General features: G+C 35.5%; 1 protein-coding gene across 22 annotated transcripts in view; it reads right to left on the bottom strand.

Annotated features, from left to right (window-relative positions):
• Positions 1-13,246, bottom strand: part of RYR2 (ryanodine receptor 2) — a 788,912-nt gene that overhangs the window by 125,400 nt on the left and 650,266 nt on the right. For all 22 annotated transcript variants that reach the window (XM_063790296.1, XM_063790294.1, XM_063790292.1 and 19 more), the window contains 7 exons: positions 10,677-10,737; positions 9,235-9,473; positions 7,645-7,726; positions 4,359-4,489; positions 2,432-2,752; positions 598-838; positions 131-218 (listed from right to left, as the gene is read on the bottom strand). In XM_063790296.1, the coding sequence (XP_063646366.1) occupies positions 131-218; positions 598-838; positions 2,432-2,752; positions 4,359-4,489; positions 7,645-7,726; positions 9,235-9,473; positions 10,677-10,737 (1,163 nt within the window). The remainder of the gene's footprint in view (positions 1-130; positions 219-597; positions 839-2,431; positions 2,753-4,358; positions 4,490-7,644; positions 7,727-9,234; positions 9,474-10,676; positions 10,738-13,246) is intronic.

The following is a 13,246-nucleotide window of genomic DNA, read 5'->3' on the forward strand; positions in this document are numbered from 1 at the left end:
AAGGTTTATATTCCCTCAAACTCCTCAGGGGAACCTATTCTCTCTCCTCAACTGTTACATGAAACCTAGGAGGCAAGTAAGCAGGTGCCTACAAACAGTAGGTGTGATCTGTCAATATTTTCACACTCACATGGGACTTCGACCAGTAGATAAACACTTCAGCCACCATGCGGAAGAGCTCCTCTGCTTCTGGGTTAGGCTCCTTTAGCCACTTTGCCCTGGATCACATAATAAATACAGTGGTTTCTCAGCTACTCCTTAAAGTTAATTTAAAAAAAAAACCATCCCCCCAAAGTTAAATGTACCGACCACAGAGCTCATGATGGTTTCAGCACAGCGTTGTAACATTTAAAAAAAAATTTAAACATCATAACTGTCAAACTGTTAACTTTTACATGCAAAATCAGAATGAAACGGTCAACTTTGACTTTAAGGTGTTTTAATTTTAAGCCAAAAATTAACTTGCCTATAAACAGTTAATTATAATTACCAACAAGCTCATGGCCAAATAGTGAATGAAGCGATTCAACAAGGACATGTGAGCCAAGAAACGTTATGACTGAATTAGGGAAATTACTAAATTACTTCTGATCGTACCTGTTATAGTCCACAAATCTAATCAAGAGAGGGTAGAAGGCATAGAGATCTCTGGCCAGTGTGGTGAACTCATCTAGGATGAGGAGTTCAGCCTCCGACATGTCCCCCCTGGCCTCGGCTTTCAGGTGGTCTTCCTCAGACACCACCGTAGCTGCCTTTTTCTTGAGTTTCTCCATTAATGGCAAGAAATGAGTTTTCAAGAGCTGAGGTTTCACTTTATTTATTATAGGCTGGGAAAACACTGTTTAAAGACAGACATTAGTATTCTGCTCTGTAAAACCATTCATTAAAACGATGATAGATTGTAATTATAATTGTAACATAATTAAAGCCTCCTTCTCCAGCACACGGCTTCCTTAAGGGTACAGCTCATGCCTCAGCCATTTTTCTAGTCCAAGTTCTAATTGCATAGCTGCTATTAAAAAAAAAGTTTACTGAGTTGAATTCAATGATCTTCCTTGTTTTTAGAATAGATAGCTAATTTAGAATGGAAAAAAAAGACTTTCACTCATTTTGGAAATCATTTTCACACAAGAAATAAAATTCCCACATGGAAAAGGTTCCCCTAACCCTTAGAATAGGGAAAAACTCTGCTACATAACTACTATATGAGACTATATACAGTTATCTCATTTTAACTATCCCCATCCTTGGCCCAATGGAAGAGTTAGATTATATGGAACACTGCTCTCTTATTTAATAATAACCATAGTTGTTAATAATAGTTCTAAACTTGATTGGGCCATTTTTAAAAAGACTTTTTTCCCCCTGAAAGTAACATATATGCACTGGGGAAAAGTATACAAGAGAAAAGTTAAAGTCAACCATAATCATCTACCCAAATTAATAAGTCATTGCTGCATTTCTCTGGGGTTTTCATCAGTAGATAAATTCATATACATATATATTATACATATAACATTCTGAATTCATTGTTTTAAAAACTCTCCATTTCTCCCTTCATAATGAGTATTTCCAGGGCATAAAACATTGTTGAAACTTCAACGTTTAAAGATGACATAGACATGGTGGCTCACACCTGTAATCCCAGCACTTTGGGAGGCCGAGATGGGTGGATCACCTGAGGTCAGGAGTTCGAGACCAGCCTGGCGAACATGGTGAAACCCCATCTCTACTAAAAAAAAAAAAAAAAAAAAAAAAAAAATTAGCTGGGCATGGTGGCAGATGCCTGTAATCCTAGCTACCCGGGAGGCTGAGGCAGGAGAATCACTTGAACCCGGGAGGCGGAGGTTGCAGTGAGCCAAGATCTCACCATTGCACTCTGGCCTGGGCAACAAGAGTGAAACTCCATCTCATAAACAAACAAACAAAAAACAAAATATGACATAATATTCTGGCATGTAGATGTATACAACTTATTAAGCCATATTCTGGTTATTGGGTACTTAGATTGCTTCTAACTTTTCAATACAAATAATGCAATAATTGTAGACATTAGACTACATTTTTTTGGTTTACCCTCCCTTCTCTTCACATTCTCTATATAACAGATGGCTACAAGCGGATTGCTAAAAGTTGAATGTTTTATTTTTGTCTCTGGCTATAAAATCATTAGTTTTTACTGCTGTGTTTATTGATTAATCTTACAGAGATTGACAAGTCAGAAAAATGTTTACTTAAAAGTAGTAACTATTTAACATATACCCAATGCCTGTTTTTATCTACATTAAAAAATAGCATGACAAACAATAATATTTTTGAGTAAAGAAAGTATTAATAAAAATTGTGATGGGAAAATTCTAGTTTATGTATTTAAAATTCTTTTGGAAATAAAACAGATTTCAGGGGTACAATGTCTTCTTCCAGTTCTTACCTGCTAGCCTCTTCATCCAGGCTCCTTCATCAATCCCCAAGTTATTATATATGATTTTCAATATGTTCCCTAGAAGTGTGTTCATGTGCTCTGAGTTCAGGGCCGTGCAGCACATCTCGGCCCGTTCTGGATTGTTCTCAGGTCCATGCTCCCACCAACGAGACATGTAGCTGCAAAGCATGGGCAGTATGACTTCCATGACATGTGGCATTTGAGTGTAGCGAATGCCGGACTCGGCTAATTCCACGATTTCTTCCATGAGTTTCTCCAAAGACGGTATGTTTGGACAAACATCTTCCACATTAGTTGGCAAACTGAGAGCTGGAGAAGTACATATAAAAATGGATGATATTCAAAGAAAGTACTGAGATGATATGGCGGATTTCCACAGGCAACTATTTCATTTTGGACTTCAAAACTTAGCAAGACGTGGCATGCCTGCAACTGGCTCCTTCTCCTGTGTTTCAAGGTAGCTATTTCAAAGCTTCTCTCTTTCCCCTAAGTTCCCACTGTACCATCACTCCCAGAAAACAGCCATTCCTCCTACTTCACAGCAAACAAGAGTATCAAATATTTCCTCCTCTAACTTTGCTGCTCTCATGACCTACAAGCCATTTATGACTGGCTCCACCTCGGCCTCCATTCCCCGTTTTCGAGGAAGTTTTGAAGTCCCCCACTCACGGCTCCACCGAATACCTGATGCCTTGCTCAGACCTGTATTTTCAGCCCTGTAATACCTCCTACCCAGCAAGATACTCAAATCTTTCCTGGATTACTTAGCTACCCCAGGCACTCTCCGTCCTCAGGAACAAAGCTGCTTTTCACCGTGCAGCAAAATTGCACTTTTACAACTCATCTTTCCAAGCGTTCAGTGGCATTTCATATCCCTGACCAAATTCCCTTTTCCTAAAATTCCCTTCTTTCTTAACATTAACGTGCCCAGCCTTTTTGGCTCCCTCTGAATGTTGTCAGTGTCCTTACTGACTCTCTTCTCCTTGCTGAACTTTTTTTGTTGTTGTTGCTGAGACAGAGTCTTGCTCTGTTGCCAGGCTGGAGTGCAGTGGCGCAGTCTTGGCTCACTGCAAACTCTGCCTCCCCAGTTCAAGCGATTCTCATGCCTCAGCCTCCTGAGTAGCCAGGATTACAGGCACACACCACCACGCCCGGCTAATTTTTGTATTTTTAGTACAGATGGGGTTTCACTATGTTGGTCAGGCTGGTCTTGAACTCCTGACCTCGTGATCTACCCACTTCGGCCTCCCAAAGTGCTGGGATTACAGGCATGAGCCACTGCGCCCAGCCCTTGCTGAACTTTCAAATGCTGATTATCTTTAGGAATCTATCTTTGATTCTCTTCTCTTTTTTGGTTTGCATGTTCATCTAGACAATTTTGGCCATTCTTTCTGCTATAAGCTAATATCTGTAAAGCCATGTTTCTTAAAAACTGTTCTGACTCATCCTGGATGTCTCAAGCACAACTAAAACACAATGGATCTAAATTTAAACTTCTCTTTTTCTCTCCAGCCTATCTTGAGCATGCCCTAACTTGGTGGGGACATTATCCAGTCAGTCACCCAGAAGAGAAACTTGGGATTACGTCTAGGCTGCGATACTCCCTCATCTGCCACACAAGATGACTCTACCTCTAGGAGCTCTCACAATCAACACACATACACGCTGTCCAAGGGGCCTGCTCAGTCACCTTGCTCTTGAATTACCACATATTCTGATTGCTGCCCTATATGTATCATATCTCCCTCATCTATCACAGGGTACATCACACAGAATACCAAACAATAACATTTAAGAACAGACAAGATTGGATATAGTAAACTGAAACAGCTCATTAAAAATCACTATTGGACAATATGATAAATATCAAGTTTTAGCTTCATATCTCAAAGCACTGCACATGTTTCTGTGTTACCTGCTCTTTCTCGTGAAGACTTGGTATTGTAGATGGAGTAAATATTATGTTTGTCCAGATGAGTTTCCAAAAATGCTACAGGGAAAGCACCAGCAAAGGCAGCTAGACATTCTCCTAATGCAGAACGTTGCCTATAAGTGGAAAATGCTTATGTTTTAAGGTCTTCCAAGTGAGTAACTAAAAAAGTCATATTACAATTAGCAAATTTAACCTAAAAGGAATGATAATATTGGTCCTAATAAAATTAACTCCCAAATCCAATTTCTGTATTGCTAAACATCATATGCTTTCAATAGCAATATCCTCACCATTTGAAAAAAAGCTAAATTACCTGTTAGCAAAAAATTATCTGTCAACTTATTTCTTCATATCTGATTGGACTAGTCCTTTTATTTCATTAATTCACTTTAAAATTCTGTTTCAATTAGTGATTCTCAGACTGATTCTGATAATTTGTGTTGGCATTCTGGAAATATCAATTTTTCTTTTGGATGACTTATGTTAAAATATCTATATTTGTAGATATTTTAGAAAAAGTTCCACTGTAACTTTTTGTAAATACCTATTTTTTTTCAAAATGTCTTTTCCTTACCTTTGAATTTTTTTTTTGTTTCCCCAATCACTTTATAACTGCAAAATTAATTGCACAAAAAAGACTTAAAAAACAAGCCACCAAAAACCAAAACATTATTTAGAACCTAAAAAAGTGACCTCGAATTTTGTCCAGATAAATATATAGGCAAAAACAACAATGACAAAAACAAAAGCTACAGCAATAAGAAGGAATTAGAGGGTTTGAAAAACGAGATATTAAAATATTTTTAAAAATACTAACAATTCAGGCTATATGATATTGATTTAGTCATAAAAAATGAAATAATAGAACAGAATAGAAATCCTAAATGTAATCTAGTAAATACATTACTTTACATGATGGTTTTATTTTAAATCAGGGAATAAAATAAATAGTTAATAAATGATTACTTTACAAATGGTTGATGATTTAAAAAATTTAATTTTAATCCTACATAATACCCAAGAGAAATAAAATTCAGATATATTTCTAGTAAATTCCCTTCTTATCTCAGAGATGATCATTCTAGACATTCTCTACTTTCCTCGAGCTTTCCACACTTCTTTTCTCAGCCATAATCTGGCTTAGGACTCAAGGCATTCTTCATTGAGAAAACAGAAGCTACTAGACACAGACCTACCTGATATAGCTTCTACCTGTTTTCTGTTGCATAGAGAAAAGTTATAAGCTTCAAAAGTCGCCTCTAAAAGACACATTCTCGACTACCTTGTTCTCTAAATTGTGTGATTATTCATAGGAAAACTATACCTTGCCACTATAATATTTATCAGTTTGCTTGTTTGTTTTGGTTTGGTTTCCTCTACCAGATATAAAACCTATGAGAGTAGAGAAGTATCTTGTTTATTTCTGTATCCTAGTATCTGGCATTTAACAAATATTTAGGACACAAACAATAGGATTATAAAGTTAAATATAAAGAACTGGAAGCATGAAAAGTCTAGGAGGGTAAATGTTTGAAATTCTAACTGCTAAATGTGTAGTCTAAACTTATCAGAATAATAAAACTAAGGGGAAGAAACATACATGAAATAATTGATAGCTTGATTATGTCAAAATTATATAAAATTTGATTATATAAAAATTCAACATTACCATGTCATAAAATGCTATCTGTATATAATTTTTATATATTTTATATATTTATATGTTTTGTGTATATATTTTATATATAAGCACTATATATATATAAAGGTAAAAAATGGCAAAACTCACAAAAACAGGAGAAATAGGCAAGAGGTTAATCATTTTAATGAACAAAAGCATTATTACAAATCAGCATGACAATACATGAATAGAAAAACAGATGCAAGATGAGAAAAGGCAATTCATAAAGTAAAGAAACACAAATGACAAGGTAAACATGAAAAAAATAGCAAGTAGATGGTAATCAGGAAAGTGCATTTGAAAATATAAATAGGGATCCTATATTTTCACTATCACATACACAAGCACTAAAAAGAAAAAAAAGATAATCTGAGTAAGGAACAAATGAGGAAATTAGCATTCACTTCTAAAACTTGAGAATGTAAATGGAATCGATTTTCTGAAAACAGTGAAATGAGTACCGTAATCCTGTAATACAGGCATACCCTTTGACCTATAATTCCAAGTTCTAAGAATACAGCTAAGGGAAATAAGCATAAAAATACAATGGAATCTATGAACATAGATCTGGCATTATATATATTAGTGAAAAACAGAAAACAGCCAACATGTCAAAAATAAAGTCACATTTCAATAAATTATTATACTTCCTTAATATAGGTCATAACCATAAAAATAATATGAAAATTGAGTTTACTTAAAATGAAGGTAAAAAATGTAAAATGTTCAGAATAAACCCAATTATGTTTTTCCATTGATCTAATTTGCTATTTTTATGTACAACTGTCATCCTATTTTAACTACTGTAGCTTTATAGGTTTTAATATTTGGTAGGCCAAATGAGTACCTGTTCATTACTCTTTTATTCCCCTGCAAATTCTGTTGGCTAGTCTCATGGGTTTATTCTTTGAAATAAACTTTTGAATGATTTTGTGAAGTTGGAAAAAGCAAATTTCTGTAATTTGCTGTACTGAAATTGCACTGTAATTACAGATTAATTTTGGGAGAACTTATATCTATTCATAGTTAAATCTTCTATCAGAATATGTTTTTATTTATTCTGGCCTTTTAAAAAAACTTCCCTGTTTTTCTTCTCTGGTTCACAGAAATTTCTTACTAAAGTTGCCAGTGATCTCTTTATTTTAAATTTACTGGGGATACCTTTTCTTATGTTACCTATTCACATCATTTAACACTGCAAACCACTCCATCCTGAAACTTGAGAACATGAGAAAATAAAACTAGGTTTAGTAACTGCTCATATTCATGTTTACTGTGAATTTCTGATACATAATGAGAAACGATACTAGCAGGTGCTTTCATAAGACTCAAACACTCAGCTGAAACTTCATATTAAGTATAGTCTTTACCATTAGTGCTTTACTTTCTTTGCATAACTCCATTGTCCTTTATTATATCAATTCTTATTTTGTTTAAAGATTGTCTAATTACTTCCAAGGAATTTCAAAGGTCAATCCGGTTTAGTTTATAACTAGGAAACAGGTTATGAAATGAAGATTCTTGAAATAAATAGTTATAAAACTTGAAGCAGCAATTAATACAAAGTTAAACTTTAAACATTCTTACCTCTCCACGTAAATACTCTTGCTGGTTCCCAAAGCATATAAGCTAGTCAGAATTCTATAACAAGACACCTGGACATCTTCCACTAAGGAAAAAGAGAATCTCACTTGAAAGAAAAACCCACTTCTTTATACATTGTCCTGAGAAAGCTTAAGCTATATACTATTGAGTTTAGGCTATATACTATTCATCCATAAAAAGAATGAAATCATGTCTTTTGCAGCAACATGGATGGAACTGGGGGTTGTTATCTTCAGTGAAACAAGCCAGGCACATAAAGTCAAATATCACATGTCCTCACTTATAAGTGGGTACTAAACCATGTGTACACATGGACATAGAAAGGAGAATAATAGACAAGACTCAGAAGGGTGAGGGGGCAGGAGGGGGTGGATGACGAGAAATTACTTAATGGGCACAATGTTCATTATTTGGGTGATGGATGCCCTAAACGCCCAGACAACTGTACTTGTAACCTGTAAATTTATACAAATAAAAATAACTAAACAAAAGGCACATCTGCTTTTCTTTTGAGATAGAGTCTTGCTCTGTCACCCAGGCTGGAGTGCAGTGGCAATACTGGCTCACTGCAACCTCCACCACCTAGGTTCAAGTGATTATCTTGTCTCAGCCTCCCGAGTAGCTGGGATTACAGGTGTGCACCATCATGCCCAGCTAATTTTTGTATTTTTAGTAGAGACGGGGTTTCACCATACTGGCCAGGCTGGTCTCGAACTCCTGACCTCAGCTGATCCAGCCACCTCAGCCTCCCAAAGTGCTGGGATTACAGGCATGCGCCACTGCACCCCGACTAAGCATGCTTTCTTAAAACAACATTTAAAATAAACGTTCTGCCACTGGTAGTTGTGGCACCCACTGAGTAACTCAGCAGTTTTTGCACAGAGGTGCCCATCACCTGAGGAATGGACAATGCACGAGTCTGAGTTGGTGATTCTGCTCAACAAAGGCTCATGTCCTGAGCAGGGCAGTGGGGAGTTCAAACAGCTCATGCGTATTTTTTCCACGTAATCTTGGGCATTCTGGGTATAGTTTTATTAACTACTGAATGCCAGCCCAAAACAGAAGATTAAAGTTTCCCTAAAAACTGTCAGAAACCTCTAAACAGAGGATATTTGAGCCACTCTAAAAGACCAATGATTTAGACACAGACTTTGTCTCAGTCGTCTTCACATTATTACATTGTCAAGCTTGGAGAAACAATCTACATTGACTCAGAAATAATTTGAAAACATTTACTGTTGCATGTTATATGGTTCAACTGCATTAAAACGTTTATGTGAAAAGAGGCAATGTAGAAATAGTGATCATTTGGAAACTTCAACAATGTGGAAGTCATTTTCTATAACCAGTACCTTACTGGTCCTCTCTGTGGGTCCATGTAATTCAGAGATCTATTTCTGTAAGAATGGTGTCTATCACTCAAATGTCAACCTATAACGTTTTGCAATAAAAAAGGCATTTTAACATGTAAACAGTGTTTTAGTAACCCAGATGTGGCTATTACTGTTTTTGATTGTACTACAGGGTATTTCGATTAAAAAAAAAAAAACTCCAAGATATAAATTTACATACATATTAGGTCTTCTCCGAACTGATGCTGGCCAATATGTTCAAATAATGAAGACAGCATTGGCAGCAGGGCCACTGTGGTGTAATTGATAATCTGAGTAACCCCTTTGGGCTGGTTTCGGGTGTGAGTGAACTGGCCCTGCTTGAGGTTTTCCATGGTCTTCTCCAGATCCTCTGCAGCGTTGTCCAGAAAAGCTCTGAGTGCACTTTTAACACTCTCCAGGCCAGTCTTCATCACTGTCCTAGAAAGTAAATAAGGGAGGACTCGTATCTTCCAACAGGAGCAAATGAAATATAAATGAAATGTGGTTCTCTTACGATGTTTATTTCTCCATTACTCTACCCACCTGGTAACCAACTTTTAAAATCAACTCTAAAACAAGTTTTTTCAATATACTTGAAGTTACAGCAATACTGCTCTGTAAATTATCTTTTCCAAATGCCTTCATAGTCAACTTATTAAAACCTTGCTGCAAAAGTCTGTGCTAATGCTGTATGCTTATCACTAACGGTCTCCAATGTAACTAACAAAACACAGCTTCTGAGTGAGTATAGTTAATCCGAAATCCAACAAAACTAGAATGTTTCCTGAGGCGATGGGTAGCAAAAAAAATTTCATGCCAGCTAAACCAACTCAACAAATGATACGGAATGTTTGTGTTTTAAGGTGTAGCAATCAAGTCTTTTCTAATGAAGCCGCTGAAGGCTGAACTTCATACCCTAATGCCACTATTTGTAGTAGGAAGTGAAGGTCTGTAATGGTGTCTCCTTTCTGCATTTATTATACAAAAGACCTTACATGAAATCTTAAACACAAGAATGGATAATCAAAGAGTATTGTGGAATATTCTCTTTAGGAGACGTTTATAAACTTTTATTTAGATTTATCCTAGATATAAACTAAATGTATGGCTGAATCAATCATGCTAAATGAACTGATTTTGTATTTGGTCAACATGCTAGATTTCTGGTCAAGTTGACAGGGCAGAGTAGAAAGCACACAGATGGGAATTCGTCTACCTACACACTTAGTATGCAATCTTAAACATCACTTTATTCATCTGTAAAATGAGAATAAAACTCTGTTTCCTAAAAAGCCAAATGTTATTATGAATGTTAAGCACAAATATCATGCCTGGAAGCTAACAAGATCTCTAGAGTTGTCAGATTACCATTTTTCCTGCGTGATACATTACCAATTCAACCCTCCTTTATGGTCCTAGCTGCTACAGAAATTACCTGACATTAAATAATAATCTATATATGATCATAGACATAAGCTGCCACTGTATTAATTTTAAAAAGTTTTTCTTTTCACCTACACTAAAGACTTTGTTACAAATCCAAAGAATAAAATCCAGACACTGGGTCCTTCTTAACATTCTTATATATATACATGTATCATTATTATAGTAATTTATTCAGGTAAAAATGTATCCATTTACCTTGCATCCAAAGTCTGACCCAAAATATGAAGACAGTTGACAATTGATGTTGCATCATTGCCTAAAGAGGAAACAAAATGCTGTATAAATTGCCCTGAGAATTTCTCAATGTTCTTCTTTTCTACCAATATTTGTGCTAGAAAAATTAGTCAATGACACAACAGTAATATTTTAAAAGGTTTTTTAATAATCAAGTTTGAAATCATGCAGTTTTTCTGCTTAAAAGTGGTTATGCAAATGTAAGTAGAAAAGCAATAAAGCATGTCTCATCAAATAGCTGACATGCCCAAGAAGCATTCAAAAGCACTGCACCAGACTAGAAGAGTTTTAACCGAGGTTTTCAATAATCCCCTCTCCCTCCCATCTCATTGTATTTTTAAATCTTATTGTTTACAAACTTTTAAAGTCAGCTCATATCCTTTATGAAATAAGGTGGGCTTAAAGTTTAAAAATTTTCATTCCATTTTAATTGCACCAAAAAATTCTGCTTTCTTATTTCATCCCGCTGCATTAAGATGAATTAATTTGCCTGAATTCCATTGCATGAAGGTAAATTAATTTCCTTGAATGTTATTGGTCTTTGGCAAAAACCAAAAAGCACCAAACCATCATGTAAAAAAAAATCAGACGCTAAAGAAGTTAAATAATACTCCTCTGAGATTTTCAGATGGTAGTAACTCCTCTTGAAAGTAATATAAAATTCACTCATTTTGATTGGCATATTTTACAAGGAAGTACAGAAATATGAGTGATAAAAGCATTACATATATTTTTCTTTGTAATGGGGATACAGAAAGCAAATAAAATGATGAATTCAAGGTAACAAAATAATTTGACCACTTACAATATAGTTTGACATGATCAGTTCCTCATTACACACACACACACACACACACACACACACACACACACAATCATCTCCTGGGTCCTGAGATTGACAACTATTATCTGAATGTAAGTTTTTGTAATACTGGTATATGTTATATTCTTTATACAAAAAGTAACCTAAAATGAATGACCTAAGTACGCACTGAAATTAATAATTGTATCAGAACATGGGCAAGCCAGTTTAGTGATATGATACAAATAAGAAAAAATAAGGTATTTATTACTGAGATTCTGAGTTATTTATGAAAATATTCCCTCATCTTGTGCTTTAAGTCTCAGAATTCCTGGTAATAATGAAGACAAAATGAGCAGAATGGTAGGATTTTTTATTTTCCTGTCCATTGGCAGATGCCAGCTCTGGGGCTTCTCCTGGAACTCTTAGAAGTATTCATTTGATGATTAATTCACTTAACAAATAAAGATTAAAACCAGGCACTCTCAAATTTCCAGTAATGAACAAAATAGTCCTTACGGTACTTGCATTTTAAAGGGGGATATAGAAAACGAATCAGTAAGCAAAAAAAAAAAAATCATTTAGCAAAATATCAGCATATAACATAATAGCAGGCCACAGTTAAATATATATAAAAAATTTGTTATATACAAAAAGATTATATATAATTATATTATATAATATATATTTCTATAAATATATTATATATCATATAATATATATTTACGTAAATATATATTATATATCATATAATATATATTTACGTAAATATATATTATATAATTATATATAATATAATTATATAATATATAAGATAATATATAATATGCAATTATATATTATATAAATATATATTATATGTATATACTATATATATACACACACACACACACACACACACACACACCTACAGAAACTGGGTAGAATAACAGGGATAGTGCTCATGAGTCCTTCCTGGAGGCGGCATTTGAGCAGAGGTTGGAATGACATGAAGAAATAAACCATCCATGTATCTGAGAAAGAGATCCAGGTACAGGGAAGAGCCCATGCAAAGGCTCTGAGGCAAAAAATGAACCTGGTGTTCCAAGCAAAGAGGGTCAAGTGGCTAAGGGGGTCAGAGCAAGAGGAAAGAAGCAGAGTATGAGTTGGAGAGGTTGGGAGAGGTCAGGTTCTAGAGCTTGGTTAGAGCAAGCCCTTGGATTTTCAGTGCGGTAGGAAGACATCCTTAGGTTTTGAGCAGGATGGGATATGATACGATTTATATTTTCAAAGAATTAATTCCCTATGTGGGAAATTCTGGAAGAGCAAGAGTGGAAGATAATTAGGGACCTACTGCAGGAGCGGAATCAGTTCACTGATGATGGTGAATTCAGATTAGGATATCAGTGGTGAAGAACTTGAGAATATATATTTGAAGGATTTACTTATGGATTGAATGTGAGGTGAGCGGGAAAGCAGTCAAGGATAACTCTAGGGTTTTCTGCCTGAGCAATTAGGTGAAAGGCGGCACCACTGAATGGTGTAGAAAGAGAACGAGAAGAAGCAGACTGTGGGAGGAAGGGGGTGCGGCGGGGGGTGGGGGATGGGGTCCTGACCCTTGCTTTGCACATATTAAGTGTGATGGGCCTATCAGTAATTCGGGTAAAGACGTAGAATAGGCAATTGATTGGAAAAAAAAAAAAAGTCTGCAGTGCAGGGAAGAGATCTAAGCCAGAGCTATACACTTGGG

Source organism: Pan troglodytes, chromosome 1 (genome assembly GCF_028858775.2).
Source record: "Pan troglodytes isolate AG18354 chromosome 1, NHGRI_mPanTro3-v2.0_pri, whole genome shotgun sequence".
NCBI classification, from domain to species: Eukaryota; Metazoa; Chordata; class Mammalia; order Primates; family Hominidae; genus Pan; species Pan troglodytes.